The sequence below is a fragment of the Macaca fascicularis genome, chromosome 10 (genome assembly GCF_037993035.2).
Source record: "Macaca fascicularis isolate 582-1 chromosome 10, T2T-MFA8v1.1".
Classification (NCBI taxonomy): Eukaryota; Metazoa; Chordata; class Mammalia; order Primates; family Cercopithecidae; genus Macaca; species Macaca fascicularis.
In genome coordinates, this window is record NC_088384.1 from 79,386,596 (window position 1) to 79,412,234 (window position 25,639).

The 25,639-nt window shown below is 38.8% G+C and overlaps 1 protein-coding gene across 1 annotated transcript in view; it reads left to right on the top strand.

Annotated features, from left to right (window-relative positions):
- Positions 1-25,639, top strand: part of HAO1 (hydroxyacid oxidase 1) — a 55,527-nt gene that overhangs the window by 18,316 nt on the left and 11,572 nt on the right. Inside the window, exons 3-5 of the mRNA XM_005568381.5 lie at positions 3,830-4,085; positions 12,196-12,371; positions 23,430-23,521. Of these exons, the coding sequence (XP_005568438.2) occupies positions 3,830-4,085; positions 12,196-12,371; positions 23,430-23,521 (524 nt within the window). The remainder of the gene's footprint in view (positions 1-3,829; positions 4,086-12,195; positions 12,372-23,429; positions 23,522-25,639) is intronic.

Genomic DNA, 25,639 nt, shown 5'->3' on the forward strand with positions numbered 1-25,639 from the left:
GGTTTAGAGTGCAAATGAATCCATCACCTAGGTAGTGAGCATAGTTCCCAACAGGTAGTTTTTTTCAGCCCTTTTCCCCCTCCCAACCCCACTGTTGTATTCCCCAGCATCTATTGTTCCCATTTTTATGACCATGTGTATCCAATGTTCAGCTTCCATTTATAAGTGACAACATGTGGTATTTGGTTACTACATTAATTCACTTAGGATAATGATTTCCAGCTGCATCCATGTTGGTGCAAAGGAGATGATTTTGTTCTTTTCTATGGCTACATAGTATTCCATAGTGTATATGTACCACATTTAAAAAGTTCAGTCCACCATTGATGGGCACCTGGATTGATTCCATGTCTTTGCTATTGTGAATAGTACTGTGAGGAACATGCAGGTGCATGTGTCTCTTTGGTAGAATGATTTATTGTCCTTTGGGAATACACCCAGTTAGTGGGACTGCTGGGTCGAATGGTAGAATAACTCTCAGTTCTTTGTGAAATTTCCAAACTGCTCTCCACAGTGGCTTATTTAATTTACATTCCCTATGGCATTATATCAGCCTTCTCTTTTCTTCACAGTCTCACCAATATAGTATGTTTTGATTTTTTAACAAAAGCAATTCTGGCTGGTATGAGATGGCATATCTTGTGGTTTTGATTTGCATTTCTTTGATCCTTAGAGATGATGAACATTTTTTCATATATTTATCAGCCTCTTGTATGTCTTTGAGAAGTGTCTGCTTATGTCCTTTGCCCACTTTTTAATGGGGTTATCTGTTTTTTTCTTGTTGATTTGTAAGTTTCTTATAGATTATGGATATTAGACCTTTGTTGGATGCATAGTGTGCAAATATTTTCTCCAATTTTGTAGGTTGCCTGTTTATTCCTTTGATTGTTTCTCTTCCTGTGCTTTGTACATTTTTTATTTGGGTTATTTTTTTCTTGCTATTGAGTTGTTTGAGTTCCATATATTTTTTTGGATATTAGCACTCGTTAGATATATGCTTTACAAATATTTTCTCCCAATCTCTGGGTTGTCTCTTGATTCTGTTAATTGTTTGTTTTCTTTGCTGTGCAGAAATTTTTAGTTTCATACAATTCCTCAAAAAACTAAAAATCGAATTGCCATATGATCCAGCAATTCTACTTCTGGATATTTATTGAAAGGTGTTGAAATCAGTATGTTGAAGAGGTATCTGCACTTCTATGTTCATTATAGCATTATTCACAATAGTCAAGATATGGCGTCAACCTAAGTATCCATTGACAGATGAATGGATAAAGAATGAGGTGTATGTACACAAAGGAATACTATTCAGTCTTTAAAAAGTGGAAAATTCTGTTATTTGTAACAACATGGATTAATCTGGAAGATACTATGCTGAGTGAAATAAGCCAGGAACAGATAGACAAATACTATATGATCTCACTTATATGTGGAATCTAAAAAGGTAGGTCTCACAGAAACAGATTGTAAAAAGGTGGCTACTAGACGCTGGGAGAGGAAGGAAAAGAATGAGGAAAGTGATATATTGATCAAGGTTGTACAAAGTTTCAATGCAACTGGAATAATAGGTTTTAGTGATCTATCGTACAGAATGGTGATCACAGTTAATAGTAATGTATTTTATATTTTAAAATTACTGAAAGAATAGATATTTAATGTTCTCCCTACAAAAAAAACGGTAAGTTGGTGTATTAGTCCACTTTCACACTGCTATAAGGAACTGCCCAAGTAATTTATAAAGAAAAGAGGTTTAATGGCTCACCGTTCTGCATGGATGGGGAGGCCACAGGAAGCTTACAATCATGGTGAAAGGAAAAGCAGGTATGTCTTACATGGTGGCAGGTAAGAGAGCCTGTGTGTGAAGTGAAGGGAGAAAAGCCCCTTATAAAACCATCAGATCTTGTGTGAGCTCACTCGCTAGCATGAAAACAGCATGGAGGAAATCACCCCTATGATCCAAACACCTTTTGCCCTCAACACATGGGGATTACAGTTCCCTCCCTTGACATGTGGGATTACAATTTGAGTAAGATTTGGGTGGGGACACAGAGCCAAACCTTACCAGTTGGTGAGGTGATGAATATGGTCATTAGCTTGTCTAAATTTGTCCACAATGTATACATAGATCAAAACATCACATTTTACCCCATAAACATGTCCAATTACTATTTTTCAATTAAAAATACATATAAATAGATTAAAAATAATTGCAAAGGAAAGCTGGCTTTGGTGGGAGGCCAAGGTAGGCAGATTACTTGAAGTCAGGAGTTCAAGACAAGCCTGATCAGCATGGTAAAACCCTGTATCTACTAAAAATACAAATATTAGCTGGGTGTGGTGGCACATGCCTGTAATCCCAGTTACTCAGGAGACTGAAGCACTAGGATTGCTTAAAACCAGGAGGCAGAGGTTGCAGTGAGCCAAGATCACATCACTGCACTCCAGCCTTCACTCCAGACAGAGTGAGACTCCCTGTCTCAAAAAAGAAAAAAAAAAATGTCCTGAAGAGGATGTTACCTAAGGTCACACAGAGATGAGCAACAAAGTAGGAGAACTCAGCATGGAACTCACCACTCTCCCAGGGCAATGATCTTTCTAGACTCCCTGCATGCCTAAATGACTCCCTGGTACCAAGCATAGATAAATAGACTCCCTCAATATTTCAGGGCAATGACATCCAAGAGGGTAGGTTTGCCATGTGCATGAGAGACACTGCCATGCATTGGGAAGGCATGGAATCTTAGAGTCCGGTGGGAAGGTCCTGCGTATACTGGAGGTGCAGAGTGTGAATGCACAAAGGAGTCTGGCAAAGAGAAGATTAATAAATAATGACATTAAGAAATCCAGGTCCTTGGCGAAATTAGAAAAATATACAAAGCTATCCAGGACTTATTTTTCCAAATTCATTAGGCATCCTCTCACCTAGCCCTTTACAATTGCATGGCTTCGGGGATTACACAGAAAACGTTCACAAACATTGCCCCAGTTGATGATCTTGCAATGCAATGAAGTGGGCAGAACAGCTGTGGCTATAGCCATTGCGCAGAGAGAATGTGCTTCATGGATGGCAAGACTGGGACTGTAGGACAGGCTCTCAATCCATTCTACCCTGTTATTGTTCTGAAATGGAAGTTTTATCTCCCAGCTTATATACGTAGCCTTATCTTTGATGCTTCAATATCTGAGACCTGACCAGTGTCCCTTTTAGTGATTGTATGTGTGTGTGTGTGTCATATGCAATTTCCTTATAGCAATGGCATAATGTATAACTGTTTAATTAAAGAAGAGAAATAAATGCCAAACATACAAATAAAGTCTGAGTATATCTGTAACATTAAAAGTGTAGGTGTCTATCTTTGAAGATGTATCTTAAAGACAATGAAAAGAGTCAGTGAGTAAAAGTAAGATAAGAGAGTCCTGGGATTTCATACAAGATCTGTGTTTACTTGATGGTGTATGAACTATAGTTTAACCAATTCCCTAGTGCTGGACATTCAGGTTCTTAATATTTTTTGCCTGTATTTACAGGCACCTTTGACTATTGGACTCATTTTGTTCTTCAGGAACAATATACAAAGTGTGGAAAGAAATGTGTATTTCTAATCATTGGAAAATAAACACTGAGCAGCAATAACTCCAGTAGCCATTTGTTCCAGAGGAGGTAGAATCAGGAAATAGATGGTATGGACTGAACTTGCTTCTCTCTTTAAAAGATTTGACTTCATATTGCCAAATTGCCCTTCTAGATGTCTTTACTCCATCCAACTGCAATTCAAAGGCTTGGATGAGCAATGCCAGGCCTGGCTTGATTATCCCCTTTCTTTCTCAGCCTGTCAGTCCCTGGGAACGGGCATGATGTTGAGTTCCTGGGCCACCTCCTCAATTGAAGAAGTGGCAGAAGCTGGTCCTGAGGCACTTCGTTGGTTGCAACTGTATATCTATAAGGACCGAGAAGTCACCAAGAAGCTGGTGCAGCAGGCAGAGAAGACGGGCTACAAGGCCATATTTGTGACAGTGGACACACCTTACCTGGGCAACCGTCTTGATGATGTACGTAACAGATTCAAGCTGCCACCACAACTCAGGTAAACATGAATATGTGGGCCCTGAACTGAGCTGAAAGGGATCTTGTCTGGGAATGATAGGGTCTGGATTCTACTGATACCATCATTGCTAAATATCTGGTTAATCTTCAGCTAATCAAATCCCTTTTGTAGATGTCACTTTTTTGAGCTACACAATAGAAACAGAAATGGCCTCTATACTTACAAAAGTCAAAATAAGTTTTCAGACTAGAGTGCATTAAGGCCTTTCGCTTTAGGAAGTATGAATTGCTCTACAGATGGAAGACACTTAATTTTGCCCAAGCAACAGTTTATTAAGATCATCCTGGTGCCCTATTTCTCTGTTAAAGTCAAAGAGCCACCTTTACATTTTATTTTTAATTGTACATGGAACAGCTAAGGATAAGAAGATTAAAGAAAGAAAAAATAATGGAGATTAAAAAAAGCCACATCTTTGATCCCTCATTGTCTACTTCTTCTTTCAGCAATATTCCTTTCACTGTGGTTTGTCCATAGGTCAAGATTCATTCATTCATTCACTCAAATCATTCATCTTAGCAAAAACAATGTATCACATAATCTGATGTTGAACTATAATGGTTTCATCAGGTCATTCATTCACCCTGTTCACAATCAGTGAATTATTATCTCTTTCCTGGTAGTATTTTGGGATTACAATCATCTTGAGTCAAAGCTGGAAACTGAGCGGAAGTCTCTGGGAAAGACCCAAACCTCCTTAAGCTATACACCTCTTTTCCTCATCATGTTTTCCTTCCTTTAGTTTCCACCAAAATGTGCTCTTGGATTTTTCACATGGATGTATTATGTCCCTCAGCCCTATAAGTATTTGAAAATGGATCAAAATCTTAGTTTTAATGGAGGACATTTTTATGATGGACTCCTACAGCATCCATCAGAATATGTAAGATCATGAGGAATATCTTTCTGGGTTCCCAGATCTCATGCCACAGAGGCCCTTACTTATTCTGTCTATGTTTGAATTGTATTTGAAAAAAAAGAAAAAGAAAAAACAACCTAGGGCTAGCAAGATTGAAAAAAGATAAAAGACGAAAGAAGCCACAGGTTTACTGTGTTTGCTCTTCCAAAATATTCAAAAATGAAAAGATCCAAAATCAAATTCATATTCGCCTGGAATTTCATATCTATTACAGTGACTGCAGAGTGTATCTCACCATGGAAGTTGGAGCATGGCCTTGTGTAAGTTTCACATAGTTTTACTGTGTATGTGCCTATGTGAGAATAAACAACTGTGCATAAAATCTTGCTGTTGAGCCATGTGTGAATTAGCTGTGTGATGTTACCTCCCTGTTACTACCAGGCCAGTTTAGGATATTATTTCTGTATGTGGCGCCAGGATTAGGCCAATGACAGAAAAAGAAAGTGCTCTCCCTGCCAAACTTGCCAATAAAACTGTTCCACATATCCCAGACTCAGGGTTACCTAAACACCCCGTGTTTAAAGAGAACAAAAACAAAAGCCTCTGACATAGTCTTATTCCTTGCCAAATTCATCAGAAAGCTGAGGGATTCAAATTCCCCCAATATGAAACCCATATTTACATTATTTCTCTATTTTGATTACTTTTTTTTTTTTTTAAAGACTTTCTAAATAGTTTCCCGCTATCGAGGTTTCTGACAGGAAACATTCCTCATTATTTCCCCTTGGCCATTTGAAAAGGAATTTGTTCTTCCTTTTCCTCCATCTCTTAATACTACTACTACTAACAATAGTAACAACAATAATAAGTACACTAGGGTTTTTTGTTTTGTTTTTAACTTAAGACATGCTTTCTTGCTCTGGATAGCAAAATGTGTTTCACAGAGGCATCTACTTAGATGGGGTGGGGATGACACAGTTGTTAATTCTGGCTGGTACCTCTTGCTTCTTCACGGCTGGGGCTACCCCGTGAGTGGCGGGAAGGTTGATTTGCTTTCCCCCCTTTTCTTTTGCTCCTGGGTTCCTTCCCAGATGACGTGAAGGGCCATGAAACAAAGACCCTTTTCAGCTGTCGGTGTGCATGGAACTGGCTGCGGCTTCCTAGCTTGTCACATCTCCGGTCTGAAGATGATCAAATAATGAGCAACACATCCAGGTTATAGGGAACACGGGAAACACCCCACAGCTGGGTGTACCCCAGCCCCTCAGAGTGCACATTGGCGTTGTTTGTCCTAGTGGACTTCGGAGTAGGCCAGTGCCTTCTGGTCAGTTCCTCAGTGGTCCACATTCAGCTCTCAAAGGCAGAGCACGCTAATGGGAGGTCCAGGCTTCCGCCTGAGGCCACATACACCCGAAAAGCTCATCTGTTATAGCCTGATATGAAATCGGTTTCTTTCCGCAACTGACCTGACTCACAGAAGGTGAAGCCTGGCTTTTCATAAGTGAGGTTTGGCAGGCAAGGGAGGCAGGAAATCCAGAGGAGAATGAGCCTGTAAAGCATGGCTCCTTCCAGCCCTTGTTACTTCCTCTGCCCGGGTGTGGGGGAGGGTCCCGACTCTTGGCATCTGGACCCAGCAAGGGTTCAGAGGTTTGGTAGTCTCTGCTTGGTCCATATGCAAAACACATGCATGTGTATACATTATTAATGGCACGGGGGTTCCTGAAACTGAGAGGGAGTAAGGAGACTTCTCATCTGCTCTTGGAAGAAGCAAGAAATGAAACCAGTTCAGTAGACTGATTCCTGAGGCTTTGGGGCAGAAACTTTTTCTTTCTCCATATCCCCACGGAGATGGTTCATTTACCCTGAATTAAGATTTGGCCCTTCAGTGCAGTGCCAAGGCAGTTTATAGAGAAGAAACGTAATTTCTGATCATTGACTAAGATCAAGGTAAATCATGACACTTACCCTTTCTACGATTTGCCCAGTGACATGTTTTCTTAAGCCCAGAAGTGATTTATTTATTTATTTATTTATTTATTTAAGACGGAGTCTCGCTCTGTCACCCAGGCTGGAGTGCAGTGGCCGGATCTCAGCTCACTGCAAGCTCCGCCTCCCGGGTTCACGCCATTCTCCTGCCTCAGCCTCCCGAGTAGCTGGGACTACAGGCGCCCGCCACCACGCCCGGTTAATTTTTTTGTATTTTTAGTAGAGACGGGGTTTCACCGTGTTAGCCAGGATGGCCTCGATCTCCTGACCTCGTGATCCGCCTGCCTCGGCCTCCCAAAGTGCTGGGATTACAGGCGTGAGCCACCGCACCCAGTGTCCAGAAGTGATTTATTGATCACAGTAGCCAGAATATATCATACTGAAATAGATTGGCCTGCCACTGTCTTCTCAGGTCTCTCATGATGAAAGTGGCCTGCCTTAAAGTAGACTCAATGTGAATAGGTCTCCATGACCTCTGCCTCACTGCCTAGCACTCACATCCTCACCTACTCTTCCACTCTGGCTTCCCTGATGTTCCTTCAATATGCCAGGCATGCTGGAACCCCGGGGCCTTTGCCCTGGCTGTTCCCTCTGCCTGTAACAGTAATTCCCAGAATCCACGCATGACTGATAGCCTCGCTTCCATTGAGTCTTGACGTTAGGAATGGGTATACATGTCTCTATATTGGGAAGCCACAATAAAAACTGATGGTAGAGATGCAAATATGAGCAGAATAACAGGGTGGGGGGAGGGGCAGGGAGAGAGGTCAGTGGAAGACTTGGCACAATAGCCTCTTAAATGGCATAATAGCCTCTTAAATTTTTGGTTAGGAAATCATTCACATCCATAAGTATAGCAGGAAAATGAATCCCTGGAACCTGTTCCTTTACGTGGCAAAATGGACTTTGCAGATGTGATTAACTTAAGGGGCTTGAGGTGGGAGGATTTTTCCTGTTTTATCTCAGTAGGCTTGATGTCATTAAAAGGGTCCTTATAAGAGGGAAGGAAGCAAGAGTGTCAGAGTCAGAGAAAGAGACGAAATGACAGATGTAGAGGTTGGAATGATGTGGTCAGGAGCCAGGGAAAGCAGGGGGTATCTAGAAGCTGGAAAAGACATGGGAATAGGGCTTCCCCTAGATTCTCCGGAAGAAATGCAGCCCTATTGATATCTTGAGTTTGGTCCAGTGAGACTCATTTTAGACTTCTGACATTTGGAACTGTAATATAATGCCTTCATGTTATTCTTATTGCTGTTGTAACAAATAACCACAAACACAGTTCTACTAATTTCCTCCTCAAGGTAGCTTCTCAATTTTGCCAATACTGGTTACCAAACATACTTAAAGTTTGATTTTGAGTCTCTGGCAACTCACATCCCTCTTAATCTGCTTTACTTTTTTCTTGACTTTGTATAGTGCTTATGTTCTGATACACTTTGTAATTTACTTATTGATGATGTTTATCATGGGCAGGGATTCTCAACTGTTTTGATATTTATTGATATATCTTAAACATTGAAAACACTGGCACATAGTTGATGCTCAATAAGTAATTGTTGACTCAATCAACAAAATGTACTAGAGCATACAAGATTTTCCCAATGTAACATAACTAGCAAGAGGCTGAACCAGGATTTGAACTCAAAATTCATTCCCTGAACCTTCTTCTAGCGGCCACATTGAGGAAGCAATTACCAGGGCTGTGTTCTCAACACAAGTATTCTCCTAACCACAGAATTAAAGGCTGGTGGCCCATGTATCAGTGTCTGTATTTATGAGCCCCTCTTTCAATCTCTTTCTTTTCATATTGTGTTGATACTGTAGCCTCTATTGGTCATTTTATTTTTTCGTTTCCCAAGACAGAATTATGTGGCTTTATCTTTAATGCTGCATTATCAATACTTATAATGCATAATATTATGTATTACTCAATATTCGTGATTATTAGTGTTACTATTGGTTATTTAATAATGTTTAACTTACATTAGCAGTTGTTACTATTTTTATGATGCTAAATTACTAACAGCTAAAACAACTTCTATATTAAAAAGTATATTTGAGTGTCACTCAAGAGATAATGAGTACCTTACAAAGAAGAAATCTTGTTTCTTACCTTTGCATCATTAAACAGATCAGGATTTGGAGAATTAAGCCCTAAGTAATCATGTTATTATTTTGATTTCGCCCCTTTTTTCCTTACAAAATGGAATACTTTGGTTATCAGAAGCCACTTTAAGCATTTATATATATATGTCATAATCCGAATAAAAATAGCATTCATGGAGGTTTCTTTCGGAGCTCTTGGTAAAACACTCCATCGTGGGTCTCTGTCAAGATATCTGAAAACTTTTTCTTGGCTTCTGACTTTGAACAAAGTTTCAGAGTAACAACAAGGCTTCATTGTGCACTGAAATTTCTGTAAGGCAACATTCATTCAAGTGTTGATCCGCATTTCACCATCCAAGAATAACAACAGTTATTTATATAATTTTATCCATGTTTCTGTTTTTTCCTATCCATTTCACCCTTTCACCCCACCCCTGCTGAAACACTGGAGCTTGTTTGGGATGGGGGTGGGGTGCCATGCAGACTATATACACATACAGATGTTTTTCTTTTTCTTTTCCTGGTCTTGCTATGGGATAGACAGATCAGACTTTTTCTTATTAACAATATTATTTAAAGGTTTGGAATTTATTATCATTGAATCATTTGTAAGTAATGAAGTAGGTCTCCATGATATGTTTATTGACCAGCGGTTAGCTTTATTCAAATTAGGGTGACCACAGAAGACCAAGGACTATGATATAATGTACAACCCTAAGTGGTTTGATTTAAATAAAAAGGAAGTCCAGGCATTTCAGCTAAAATCCCCACCAAAGGCCAACAACTAGATGGGCATCCATATGACTCACTGAAATTTTCTATGATCTTCAATGGCCATCTGAGTCCGTGAAACTATAGGACTAACTATTCAATCCTTATTGAGAAAACTTTGTTAATAGCTTGAATTGAGTTATATGGGATATGAATGTTCATATCTTTGTGATAATATATGCCACCCAAGCTACATAACCAGTTATGTTAGCTAAAATACACTAAGGTGTAAAAAATCATAGTTTTCTATTAAAGGAAGTCATGATTGTGCCTAGATTCTTCTAGTATGATATACAATTTTTTTTTTTTTTTTGGTGACGGAGTCTCACTTTGTCGCCTAATCTGGAGTGCAGTGGCATGATGTCAGCTCACTGCAACCTCCCCCTCCTGAGTTCAAGCGATTCTCACGCCTCAGTCTCCCAAGTAGCTGGGATTACAGGCGCCCACCACTACACCTGGCTAATTTTTCTGAAATTTTAGTAGAGACTGGGTTTCACCATGTTGTCCAGGCTGGTCTTGAACTCCTGACCTCAGATGATCTGCCCACCTTGGCCTCCCAAAGTGCTGGGACTACAGGCATGAGCCACTGTGCCTGGCCGATATATAAATTTTTATATGGCTCCATGATCTTCTCTACATTTAATGACAGAACTGGTGGAGGGGAAGAAAGAGATAGGACTAAGCCAGAGATCGATATACATACCACTATACTTTGACCCCCCAAAAAAGGAGATTGACTGGTAGGGGAATTAATAGTATGCAGAAGAGCAAGGTGAGTCCGGTCACTGTCATTATTCAAAAACAATCTTTCAGGAGAAGAATTTTACAACTGGATTTGGGGCGGTGGGCAGATAAGTCACAGGAATGATTCTATTGTGTATCCTGAAGTCATCCATCCAGCTAGCAGTCACAGCTGCAGGCTGAAAAGACATTGCCCCTAGAGTGGGGAACTGCCAAAGTCTAGCCAGGATATTAGGTCAAGAGAAAAGACCTCAGGCACAGGGGAAGCCAGCTGCAGAATCTTAGAGGTGAGTTAGAGAAATACTGGGCTAAGCTGGGTCAACAAAAATAGACATACGGGAAGGAAGCAACTCAGTGGTACTTTGTCTCAGTTTGGGTTCTCCTAGAAGCAGGCTGTGAGCCTGTGATTTCAGTGCAAGTAGTTTATAGGGAAGGTGAAGGGAATACTGCTAGAGGAGTAGGAAAGTGAGGCAAAGGAGGGAAGGCCTTGAACAAAGGGCATAATACCAAGACAGCTACAGTTGTGGGCAACTGAAGCTTAACCCTGCTGGAAAATTCTGGGAGCTTAGGCAGAATTTATCTCAGAGTTAGTCTACCTAGGGGTGAGGGAGCTGGGGTATTTACACTTCAACATCCCTAATGCTTCCAGTCTGCTGTGTGGGTGGTGACTCAGGCCCAGGACCAAGAAAAAACCACTGTCAGAGAAATGAAGGTATTGATAATTGAAAAGTTCATGTCCTTGTCAAACTTGTTTTGAGTCAGCAGACCGAGAGGTTCAGAGAGAACAACTAAAAGGGGGAGGGAAAGGCAAGAGGTGACAACTTATCTGCTGGGAAACACTTCCCACTTCTCCCATGCCCACCACCACCATCAATACTGCAATAGCAGGGCAAGAAGGAGTCTACAGGGGCAACAGTCATGTTAACACTTGTTACTGCAGTTGCAACCTCTTCTAGAATTTTCTACAAGGGCATTGGAAGGTTTCATGAGGTCAGGTGCAATAGCCAGGAGGAAACTGAGATCTGAGCAAAGAGAATATAATTAGGAATAAAGTCAAGGGACCCAGATTGGAACTCAAATACTGCTATTAGCTAGTTCTAATTTGAGGCAATTCATTTTGTACCTCTGTTTTTATTTTCTATGGGAATCATAGAGTATCAGTGTTACTTTCTAAGAGTCTTTTAAGGAAAAATCGTGATAATTTTGGCATACAAAACCCTTTGTAAATTATAGTGCACCATAAAAATGTTTTTAAAATTGTGATTAATTTGCATTGCCGGCTAAAAATAGTGTCAACTCTATTGCCTATACCTATAAACTGGCTTAAAAAGGGATATTTGAATATGAACACATTTTTTTTCCTTGAAACACATTTGTTTGTATAAACATAGCCTAAGATGTAAAATAAAATTTAGGTCACTGATTAAGACCACTAGTGTATAACATTTAGTCTAGAGTCCTACATTAAAATATGGAAAATATGCATGCAATTGACTTAATTGACTTATAGATGAATGAGGAGTGAACAGCCAATTGATTTGAAAAGGGTAACATTTTTCATTGAATGAATCATTGGAAAGATATTTCTAACTTTGGCAAATTTCTTGTTTTATGCATTTCTTATTTTAGGATGAAAAATTTTGAAACCAGTACTTTATCATTTTCTCCTGAGGAAAATTTTGGAGATGACAGTGGACTTGCTGCATATGTGGCTAAAGCGATAGACCCATCTATCAGCTGGGAAGATATCAAATGGCTGAGAAGACTGACGTCATTGCCAATTGTTGCAAAGGGCATTTTGAGAGGTTTGTTTATTTCTCTACTTGAATTCATACAGATTTTATGATCCTTTGTGGATATGGTCTTCATATTCTTAAAGGAAAATAACAAGGAAATATTAACATGGAAATTGAGAGAGATATTCCAACTCTCAATTCTCTCTTTTCATGTCAGTGAGTAAATATTTCTTCATTCTTAGGTAATATTCTGAAGTAGAGCTAAACTCTCATGAAGTAGAAAGTTAGCCTTTTCAAAGAATTGGGATGCCATTGCCTTATTTCAGAGCCGTTACTGAATCATGAAGCCTGGCAAGATCTTGGTAGAACATCACGAGTTCATTGCTTTACCTGAAAGCTACAACAGCTGCTCTCGGACCAAAGAGAAACCCCAAGGAGATATTATGACAGACAGACTTGTTTTAAGAGCTTTCCCTCTTTTCCTTGTGTTCCCTCCAGTACAAATGGCTAGGACTAATTTTTGAGTGTGGTCAAACCCACATCACCTCTCTGAAGAGAATGGCTGACTAGTATGGTCAAATGCTCAATTATCAAGCCATGGGTAACAAGAAACTTAACTATTTCCTCCAGCATCCCCATATATTCAGATCCCACAGGGAGGTACCAATGACTATAATAATTTTGGAGTGTAAATGTGTTTACCCACAAAAATGTTTTCTTGCCTTTGAAAACATTTTTTTTTTTTTTTTTTTTTTTTAGTGTGGTTATATAGATAACTGCCAAAAACTTTTTTCTTTCTTTTTTTTTTTAACTGAAATGTTTGAGTAAGTGACTTTGGGATGAGAGTCTGTCCGTTAGTGTATGTCTATTAAATGACTTTGAATCAAAACTTTTTCATAGATTTTACTTGAACGTGTCTGAGTCATGTGGTCCCTATTTATAAAGTTCTACCTACTTTGACTATTTAATTTTATGTCTGAAGAAATGAGCTTATAAAAGTAAAAGAAATAAGCCCAGTGCAACATTTAAGTAGTGGAGATATGTTTAAATCCAGATGTTCTTATTCTGTGCTTAAACAAATTAAAGTAGTTTTTAAAATCGATATATAATAGTTGTACATATGCATAGAGCATATAGTGATGTTTCAATACCTGTAATGTATAGTAATCAGGTAATTAGCATATCTATCATCTCAAACATTATTCTGTACTTCTAAAAAAAATTGTTCACTGTTTCCTACTGATCATTGTACTAGTTCAAAATTTCTGTGGATTATACTTCAATGAATATGTATTGGTTTGGTTTACAGACACCTTTAAACAATGGTTTCACTTCCTTTACTTGCATCCGTGTTGTCATCCATGATTACTAGTGCTACTTACTGTGGCCGCATTCAACTGTGGGGACTAAATAATATTAACCTGAAGGTTCTGTACCATTCATTTATGTATTCATTCATCCATTCTCTTATTCACTCACTCATTCATTCCATAAATATCATAATTACTGTGTGCTAAAATATTTTTATAAAATAAAACAATCTTAGATCCTTGGATGAAAAGACAGTCTATTCTTGTAGGAGACAGATATATAAGCAAGCATTTTGGGTGCAATAAAATGTTATATAGAAATCTGTGCAATGTAAGGGCATGGCTTAAAAAAGAATATGGACAATAATATAAGAGTGAGTTAGAAAACACTTTTCAGAATGAAAGATGATGTTGAGTTTTGCCATGCAAGCCAATAGACTCTATTTCAGACTGAAGTACTGGCAGAATAAAGCAATTATGCATAACAATTTATAAAACATGTAAGCCATTTAGAGAATATAGGCCTTAAAGTGGCTGAGAACCACTGAAGTGTCTTGATCAGAGAAGCAACCTCATCAAATAAGCATTTTACAGAAATAATGCTTTGCACAATGGACCTAATGGATGGAGGTGGCAAAATTGTGGTCAGGGAAGACATTTAGGAACTGTTGTTGCCCAGAAAAGAGATAATTGTAGAGATGACCTAGAGTAATAGCAGGGAGGGGACTGAGAAGGTATAATTAAATTAGAAAATTAAGACAGTTCATCACAGAGATGGCCCAGGGGATCTGGCTTTAAAACACTAGGGAAGAATAAAATTTTAGTCTTGTTCCATAATTGTTTCGAATAAGGAACAAAGGTCATTTTATTTTTTAACTACCTTTTCAATTTAGGATTTCCAGTGTATATCATTTTCTACAACTTTGTCCCCTAAGATATGATGCAAATCAATTGAATTAGATTTACTATCACATGTTATGTTGAAAAATATTTTGGTTTCTAGAACTTCATTCTGTTATCACTTTAGCTAGGACCACTGCCACTACCATCACCACCACCACCACTACCACAACCTCCATTACCAGGACAACCACCACCACTGCCACCACCACCACTGCTATCACCATTACCACTCCCATCACCACCATCACCACTCCCATTACCACCATGACCACCACCACCACCACCACCACCATAACCACAACCTCCGTCAACACCACCATTACCGGGAACAACCACCACCACTGCCACCATCACCACCACTACCATAACCACAACTACCATCAACACCACCATTACCAGGACAACCACCACCACTACCACCACCACCAATCCCATTATCACCATGACCACAGTCACCATCAACACCACCATTACCAGGAACCACCATTCCACCACCAACACTATCACCACCACCACCACCACTACTCCCATCACCACCATGACCACCACCACGACCAGCACCATAACCACAACCACCATCAACACCACCATTACCAAGACAACCACCACCACCTGCACCACCACCACCACTATCACCACTACCACCACTACCACTCCCATCACCACCATGACCACCACTACCACTACCACCATCACCACCACTACCACCATCATCACCACCTCTCTTTTCTTCTCATCCATATGGATTTCTTGCTTGTTTCTAAATGTTTTTGTGACATTTTACACATAGTAGATAGTCCAAATATTTATTTACTGAACTTCTTGATGAAAACTATGAGTCTATCTAATTAGAGAAAGCTAAAAAAAAAAGGATAAGGAGAGATGGGACATTTGACATTTAAAGGGAAATAACTTATTTATACATGTACAGTTTACATTGTCTAGTTTTCTGTAACCATTTGGTTCTTTTATTTAACAAACAAGAATCATCTCTATGACAACAATTGCACCAAGTAACACATATGCTCAATTTGGATCGGAAGGGAGCCGTGGCAGGACCAGTTCTGGGAAATCCAATTTTCTCCATTTCACAGGTCCTCATCCAGAAATCACATGGGTTGACTAAGAGTCACCCATCCTCTTTCATTTTCCTTTTTCAGAAAAGTGCAGATTATATTTGCAGGAACATGAAGCCATGAGCAACTGTGAAGATCTAGACCAAACATCTGACTGTCCCACCATTTTAAGAATTATATTTTAATGAATGCAAATTGGAATGGAAGATGTAATCTCTTACTGTGTGTGGTTTAACTGACCTTAGAGAATGTCAACGCAAGCTCCTAACATGTACTTGAGACAGGATTTGGTCTTTGTCAGAACTCACACTAGCAAACAAATGGCTTTTTTGAGCAAAAGCATAGTGCTTTTTAGAGTTTTTTTCTTTTTCTTTTAATTTTTTTTGAATTAGGCTGTCTCACTTCCATTGTGGTTTTGTGTTTCTGAGAAACTTTTCTCTAGTCAGCTCTTCTTATACAGGCATACCTCAGAGACATTGTGGATTCAGTTCCAGACCACCACGGTAAAACAAGTCACATAAATTTTTTGTCTTCCCAGTGCCTATGAAAGTTATGTTTTTGCTATACTGTAATCTATTTTGTGCAATAGCGTTATGCCTAAAAAACAATATACCTTACTTAAAAAATAAGTTACTCCTAAAAAATGCTAATCATCATCTGAGCCTTCAGCAAGTTGTAGTCTTTTTGCTGGTGGAGGGTCTTTTCTGGGTGTCGATGGCTGCTGACTGAACAGGGTGGGGGTTGCTGAAGGTTTAGGGTGGCTGTGGTGACTTCTTAAAATAAGTCAAGGAAGTTTGATGCATTGATTAACTTTTACTTTTAGGAAAGATTTCTCCGTATCATGAGAAGCTATTTGATAGCATTTTACCCACAGTACAACTTTTTCAACATTGGAGTCAGTCCTCTCAAACTGCCGCTGCTTTATATGTGAAGTTTATGTAATATTCTAAATCCTTTGTTGTTATTTCAGCAATGTTCACAGCATCTTCACCAGGAATTGATTCCATCCCAAGAAACCACTTTCTTTGCTCATCGATAAGAAGAAACTCTTCATTCATTTAAGTTTTATCACATTGCAGCAATTTAGTCACAGCTTCAGGCTCCACATCTAATTCAGTTCTGTTACTGTTTCTGCCACATCAGCAGTGACTTTCTTCACCGTAGTCTTGAGCTCCTCAAAGTCATCCATGAGGGCTGGAATCAACATCGTCCAAATTCCTGTTAATGTTGATATTTTGACCTCCTCCCACAAATCACAAATGTTCTTAATGGCATCTAGGATGATGAATCCTTTCCAAAAAGTTTTCAATTAATGTTGCTCAGATTCATCAGAGGAATCATTAACTATAGTATCTATAATCTTATGAAATATATTTCTTAACTAATAAGACTTGAAAGTCAAAATTACTCCTTGATCCATGGGCTATGGAGTGCAGGTTGTGTTAACAGGCATAAAAACATTAATCTTTTTGTGTTTTTCCACCAGAGCTCATGAGTCACTAGGTGCATTGTCAGTGAGCAGTGATATTTTGAAAGAAATCTTTTTTTTTTTTCTGAGCAGCAGGTCTCGACAGTGGGTTTAACATATTTAGTTAACCATGCTGTAAACAGATGTGCAGTCATCCAGACTTTGTTGTTTTATTTATAGAGCACAGGCAGAGTAGATTTGGTAAAATTTTTGGATTATACTTTGAAGCCATGCATTGACTTCTCCTCTCTAGCTATGAAAGTCCTAGATGGCATCTTCTTCCAGTATGAGGAAGGCTTGTTTGGAAGAAGATGCCATACAGCCTGTTTCATCCACATTGAAAATATATTGTTCAACGTAGCCATCTCCATCAATTTTCCTAGCTAGATCTCCTGGATAACTTGCTGCAGCTTTTCCATTAGCACTCAGCTGCTTCATCTTGCACTTTTATGTTATGGAGATGGCTCCTTTCTTTAAACCTCAGAAATCAACCTCTGCTGGCTTCAAACATTTTTTCTGCAGGTTCCTCACCTCTCGCAGTCTTTATAGAATTGAAGAGAGTTAGGGTGTTGCTCTGGATTAGGCTTTGGTTTAAGGGAGTGTGGTGGCTGGTTTGATCATCTATCCGGACCACTCAAACTTTCTCCCTATTAGCAATAAGGCTGCTTTGCTTTCTTATCATTCCTGTGTTCATTAGCATAGTAGCTTTAATTTCCTTTAAGAACTTTTGCTTTGCATTCACAACTTAGCTGTTTGGCACAAGGAGCCTAGCTTTTGTCCTGTCTTGGCCTTTCACATTCCTTTCTCACTAAGCTTAATAATTTCTGGTTTTTAATTTAAAGTGAGAGGTATGTGACTCTTCCTTGAGCACTTAGAAGCCATTGTAGAGTTATTAATTGGCCTGATTTCAATATTGTTGCTTCTCAGGGAATAGCGAGGCCTGGGGACAGGGAGAGAGATGGGTGAATGGCCAGTGAGTGGAGCAGTCAGAACACACCTATTTATTGAGTTCCACATTTTAAAGGCGATGGTTCATGGTACTCCCAAACAATTACAATAGTAACATCAAAGATCACTAATCACAGATCACTGCAACAGATGTAACAATAATGAAAAAGTGTGAAATAGGGTGAGAATGACCAAACTGTGACACAGGGATACAAAGCAAGCACATGCTGTTAGAAAAATAGTGCTGGTACACTTGCTTGTTGCAGGGTTGCCACAATGCCACTAGAGCATTGTATATACCTTAATTAAAAATACCTTACTCCTAAAAAGTGCTAATTATTATCTGAGCCTTCAGTGAGTTGTCGTCTTTTTGCTGGTGGAGGGTCTTTCCTAGATGTTGATGGCTGCTAACTGATCAGGGTGGTGATTTTCAATTTCTAGAAAACTTAGTAGCTGCAAATTGCTATAAAGCAAAGTGCAATAAAACAAGGTATGCCTGTATACATTGTTCAAGATACTCTAAAAAAAATTCATTTAATGTTCCTGGATTGTGTTTAAAATTGCTGTCATGTGTCTGGGATTTAGTTACTACTCTCCTCTAAGTCAGAACAGATTCCTAGACCAAAAGCTCCAAGAGTTTGAAGGCTGAGCTCAGATCTTGAGTACTTACATTTCACTTTTATATGTTAAATTAAATATGGAAATAAAATATTAGTAAGATAGCAAACAGTGCCACTGCCCATTGATGACTGTGTTTCTCAATCAATGTACTTAATGGCAAATTCACAAATATGGAATGCCACACTCTTAAGTTCTAAGAATTAATAAAAATATCCAAGATTCACGAACATTTTGCTAAGTGGGAATATTTTGGCCCTTTCATTAAGGCAAAATTGCTTTTCTCTCTGTGTTAAAATAAAACGTAAAACTGTGGACAAGGCTGCATAAGCAGCTAATAAAAGGGACTTATGTCTGGTTATAAATTATCCTTATTGTCTTTGCTTCTCTAAAAATTCACAGTCTTATCCTCTGAGCAAATCATTCTGTCATTTCTCCCTATATTCCCAATACTACCTGCAGAATATAAAAAACCACTTGAAATGATGGCAGATAACAGACTTACTTAAGAAACATTTAGTTCAAATGGGAGGCACTTTATCATTGTAATCCCAACTAGGATGAAACTGTTATAAACACAACTCAAATAGAGTTGCCAAATGCATCCTGCAAATAAATCTTTCTCCACCTACTCATTGTCTTAGTTTAAACTCCCTGCACCATCAGAGGAAAAGAGTAATAATAGTTAATATTTATCTGAGTGTTCGACATGTGTCGGGCACTTTCTAAACACACATTCAACTCATTAAATCCACAAGCTCATCATATATGGATTGCTATCCTCATTTTGTGGCTTAGGACCTTAATGCACAGAGAAGTTAAGTAACTTGCCACTTACACAGCAAGCAAGCAGCAGATGTGGGCTTTAAGTCCAGGTGGTCCGATGACTTAGTCTAAACAGTGAATCACTTCTTCCTCCTGTACAGGATCTGTTTACTGGTAATATTTGACTTCTCATAATGCAGGTTGTAGCTACATGGTGGCAGACATAGGCATATAAACTGGAGAACTATACACATGCTCAATTATGAGGTTTGAAAAAATACCATTGTCTATGTTTTTCAAGTGTTTTTTTTTTTTTACATTTGACTTGAAGTTTAGTATCATGTACATAACTAGATAACCAGAGCAAACTATAGCAATTCAGAATATAATTTTACACTGTTTACTAAGGTTATTTATGACTACACCTAGGTTTTTAGAATAAATACCATGCTATATCTATTAGGATAGGTAAGCTTATGGGAACATTGAAGGTGAGCTGTGCAATACGGCAGCCACTAGCCGCATGTGGCTATATAAGTTAATTAAAATGAAATAAAGGCAAAATTCCAGTTTCTTAGTCACACTGCCGCATTTCAGTTGGTCAGTGTCTACATGACTAGTGGTACTGTATGATGGAAGTGCACAGATCTAGAACATTTTTACTATCACAGAAAGTTCTATGGTAGTTCATTGAGGCCCTATCTTTAGGGAATCATTTATGAAATATGTCTGAGATGAAAATGTATTGGGCTTCTGGTTTCAAATGATGGCCTGAGTACATATGAATCCTCTCATTAAAGCCAAGACCCCACTGAAATTAAAGTACAGAAATGCAAATATGTATACACTAATGACAGCAAAGCAAAGGAGGATGAGGGACAGAAACAGCAGAGAAATTTTAGGAAACTTTTGAAAGCATGTTGATAGCAGGAAAACATACAGAAAACTGTACCTTGAGATAGGCTTTCAGGAAATCCTAGAGGACGTAGGGGTTGATTATGTAATAGAATGCTTGAGAGGCTGTAGGTATATAGTCTGCAAGGATGGCAGAGAGGGTAGTGAAGACTAAATGCAAGGGGACTGACTGAAGATCAATATAGGAAGCGATCATGCCTGCCAGCAATCCTGCTCCCAGTCTACTTCTTATGCAACAATGGACACTTGGCACTGACTTCTCAATAATAAAGTAGCTGATCCTTTCTAAAGAAATGAATGAATGACTGGGATGAAATATGGGCGGGTGACATTTCCAATATGACATGATGCTGTCCTCATTCTGACACTTGAGGAACTCACAGTCTAATTGCCTCTTAGTTGACATTCCCTGCGTTTTCTTACATAGAGTTCCAAGAAAGAATTTCCACTCCAGCCAAGGACTTGGCAAGAATGAAACTAATTTACAAAACAGGGCAGTTCCTCAATCTTTCTTCCTTAAATACAAATGGAAAATTTAGCATCACTAGGCATATCAGAAACACCAAAACATAAAAAATCAAGATGAATCTATAGAAAAGCTTATCCCAGGAAAAAGAGATGAAACAAGAAAAGGAACTTTAAAACATCCAAATGAGACACTCAAAAAAGTTGAAAATATATATATAAATAGGAAGAGTCTGCCATGAAAAGAAAATTAGAGCATAAAGAAGAGTTCCCAATGATTAGAAAAATGACTTCTGATTTTTTTTTAAAAAAGGGAAAATTGAATATAAAAAAGAGCTCTCAAAGATTAAAAACATGATTGCTGAAATGACTGAAAGGCTGAGCAATAAAGTCAATGACATTTCCCAAAGGGTAAAACAACAATGAGAACAATAAGATAAATAGAAAGAAAAACGTATTACATGAATGTACATGAAGACCACTTTAAAATGTACAATATCCAACTGATAGGAGTTTCAGGTAGAAAAGTAAAAGAAAGAGGCCTAGAGGAATTTATTAAAGACCAACAATTTCTGAATGCTGTTGTTGTAAGTCATTAGAGTGAGAAAACAAATCACAACTTCTCATGTTCCTTATGAAATTTCAGAAAAATAATGTGTATAGATAAACTAAACATAAAACTGTTTACTTATAAAATAATTCAAATCAAACTGGCATCAGTCCTTGCATCAGCAATGGGTACTAGAAGACAATGGACTGATGTCTTTAAGGTTCTGAGTAAAATGGTTTTTCCACCTAGATTATTATACCCAATCTAATTGTCATTCACACACAAGAGAAGCTATTTAGGTGGTCTGTAAGTTTACCTCCCTTGGGTCCTTTTTAAGAAAGTTACAAAGGAATCTACAACAAACAAATGAGAATATAAACCAAATGAGGGCATACTCAGACAGCAAGATATTCAACTCAGAGCGAATAAGAGCAAATTCAAAGCGGAAGGCAGACATTATGTCTTGTGAGTAACCACAACAGAATGGATCAGGAAGGCAGAGGGCTCCAGGGGTTACCTCCAGGGGGAGAATAAAGTGACCTAATAGGTCAGATCAAATAATTGAAATTTTGAAGAACTTGATAATATTCTGAAGTCTGACGTAAATGGAAAAAAGAAAAGAAAGGCAATTAGAAATCTAATCTAATCCTAATCACCTCCCAAAGACCCCATCTCCAAGTGCCGTCACATTGGTGATAAGGGCTTCAACATGTAAATTTTGAGAGGATTTAAATATTTAGTCTATAACATATAGGCTTAACAGTTTCCTATACCTATAATTTTAGAAGAAAAATATCACTATCATCATTTGAAAAAAGTAAGAATAGTTGAAAAATAGCCTTGTATAAAACAAAGTTTGGAAAATGATAGCATATAATTAAAAAAATAATTATCTTATCTTTTAAAATAGTTCTTAGTCAAGTCTGCTCATTATCTCCATTGCTGAATTTGTACAGATTACCAATGACCTATATCCATTTGCTTAAATTTCCAAGGCCTGATTTTTACTACACTCTTGAACCGATTGGTTTTGCTTAGTATTGCATTTTGAATGTTAAACCTGAGAACCAGTGTTGTTTTCATGATTCTTTTAGCAAATGGTTTGTTACTAGGACATGCTAAAAATAATAGTTTAGAATATAAAATATGTTTTTAAATGTTGCAAATAGATTTAAGAGAACAGTAATCTATTTTAAACTGAACTTTCAGAAATTAATATATTTTAAAATATGATTAGAGATTTAATATTACATTTTTTATATCTTTCTTTCTTTTTTGTTTTTGAGATGGAGTCTTTATCTGTCTTCCAGGCTGGAGTGCAGTGGTGTGATCTTGGCTCACTGCAACTTCCGCCTCCCAGGTTCAAACGATTCTCCTGCCTCAGACTCCTGAGTAGCTGGGACTACAGGCACCTGCTACCAAGCCTGGTTAATTTTTTTTTTTTTTTGTATTTTTAGTAGAGATAGGGTTTCACCATGTTGGTCAGGCTGGTCTTGAACTCCTGACCTCATGATCCACCCGCCTTGGCCTCCCAAAGTGCTGTGATTACAGGCATGAGCCACTCCGCCTGGCCAATTTTTTATACATTTCAATGAGCAAACATATATTTAATTATAGAACAATATTACTTAAAATAGTTACTAAAGCTATTACGACTTTGTATTAAAGATTGTTTTTTGAAATAGGTTTGTCCACTGTCTGTTACATTAACAGTGCTTGCCATTTTTATGTGCTTTTTTTGCTATCCAAATTGTTGAGGAATAATTTTGCTAAATGATAAAGTGATATAATCTTATTTATTGAAAATACTTAGCAAGAGTACACCCTTATAAAAATAAATACGTTTTATGTCAATGTATTATCTATTGATACTTTTATGTATTTTACAATTAAATTGCCATCAGTGGTAACATTTTGTTGTTGTTGTTGGCCTAGAAAACTACCACTACTATTCTAGTGCTAACCCTAGGGTACACTTTTATGCTAAGATTATTGACCCAGGTATGTAGGTGGGAGTCAGCCTCCATTTGACTGGAATGTGGAGGCCTCTAAACCCAAGCCGCATGTTAAGTTACAGTTTCCTTAAGATGCTTGTTTTACTCTCTCCAGGTGATGATGCCAGGGAGGCTGTTAAACATGGCTTGAATGGGATCTTGGTGTCGAATCATGGGGCTCGACAACTCGATGGGGTGCCAGCCACTGTGAGTTTTGGCAAACGCTGCAATTTCCTTTTGGAGTTCCCATTTCCATCACTGTGTTACTATCTCTATGTCTGCCTCCTCTTTGTGTGTAGTTTGTGTGATCAGTCAAGGTGAAATACGTGCAAATATGTGAGATCTTGGATTTTAAGTTTAGTGGCACATAACTACCCAAATTAACAAATATATTTATGTTTAATTAGCCCAGTGCATTTATTTGTAACCTATGAAAGTCTCTGTTAAATAATAAAGACATTTGTGGGCAAGGATTATTCTGGAATTCACAGATACACCAATAAGTATGTAAATGAGTGTGAAAGAAAGGATTATGCCATGAATGTCCAAAGACATGAACTAGCAGAGAATTGTGGGAATTCAAAGGCTGTGGTAGAATCTGAGATCATTGGTACAACTGAGACAAGAAATCAGGAGGAGGGACATATTGGAATTTCCTGTGGGGTGGCGGTTGAAAAGCTGCAGAGAAACGGTGACGAGTTGGGAAAAGGAGAAAAAAAGCTTAGGCCCAGGCAAGGGGAAGTGAGCTGTAAGTAGGCTACTCTGGCTGGGTTGTGAACCACCTTGGCTGCATATTGGAATCATCTGGGAACTTTAAAGACTCCTGATCTCCTCCCCAGGTCTATTTATCAGAATCTCTGGTTGGGGCTTGGGAGTGTATAGGCGCTAGTATTTTTTTAAAGCTATCAGGAGATTCCAACGTGCATCTTTGGTTTTTATGCACTGGAGTAGGCAAATCAGAGTCCAAAATCTAAGTATAAAAATGAGCCAAACTGGCCTGAAAGGTATGGGACTGAATGGAACTGTATCAAAGAACAATTAGAACCTGAAGATCCTAAAACCATGAAAACCAACAGACACTTAGAGCAGATTTTAAGATCAGGGACTGGGAGTCCAGAAATGGATGCAAAGCCATGGAGATGGACACATTTCCTGGGGTGGATTTTATGGATCCGTGATCCAGAATGGGGGCCAGGAGCCATTGGTGGGGTGCTATCAAGCGGTTCCCTTAGGTGCTGTCCACTTGTGGGGATTTGGCCAAGCCTCTTGTAGATGGGGCAATGATATTGCAGATCCTTTTTGCTTCTGCTCTGGCCCCATGTGGCCCCCTCTTTGCAGTGTGATAAGCGTAAGTGTAAACTGGCAAAGAGTGAGATGTGCTCAGGGAATACTAAATAATCCATCTTGTTTGCAGTGTCTGATGCTGTAACCGCCCAACCGGCTCTCCTTGTCCACCGTATAGACAGAGCTGATTTATCAAGACAGGGGAATTGCAATAGAGGAAGAGTTTAATTCACGCAGAGCCAGCTGTACTGGGAGCCTGGAGTTTTATTATTACTAAAATCAGTCCCTCTGAAAACCTGGGGTTCAGGGTTTTTAAGGATAATTTGGTGGGGAAGGAGTCAGAAAGTGGGGAGTGCTGATTGGTCAGGTCGGAGATAAAATCACAGAGAGTCGAATTGTCCTCTTGCTCTGAGTCAGTTCTTCGTTGGAGGCCACAACACCAGATGAGCCCGTTTATCAGTCTGGGTGGTGCCAACTGATCCAGGTACAGGGTCTGCAAAATATCTCAGGCATTGATTTTCGGTTTTACAAAGGTGATGCTATCCCCAGGAGCAATTTGGGGAGGTTCAGAATCTTGCAGCCTACAGCTGCATGACTCCTAAACCATAATTTCTATTCTTGTGACTAATTTGTTAGTCCTGCAAAGGCAGCCTAGTCACCAGGCAGGCAGGGAGTTTGCTTTGGGAAAGGGCTGTTATCATCTCTGTTTCAAAATTAAAGTATGAACTAAGTTTCTCCCAAAGTTAGTTTGGCCTACACTCAGGAATGAACAAGGAAAGCTTGGCAGTTAGAATCAAGATAGAGTCAGTTAGGTGAGATCTCTTTCACTGACATAATTTTCTCAGTTATAAGTTTTGCAAAGGCGGTTCCAGGGGGAGTGGGAGAGTTCTGGGAAAGGCATCTGCCTGGATAGATAAGGAAGGAGATCCTTGACTATTATGAGTCATTGGGTGTGCACTAGAAGAGCCTTGGCTTAGCAGCAATGAGTCTTCTAAAGTGGATTTTGTCATGACAAGAAGCAGAAAGGCCAATGAGGTGGCC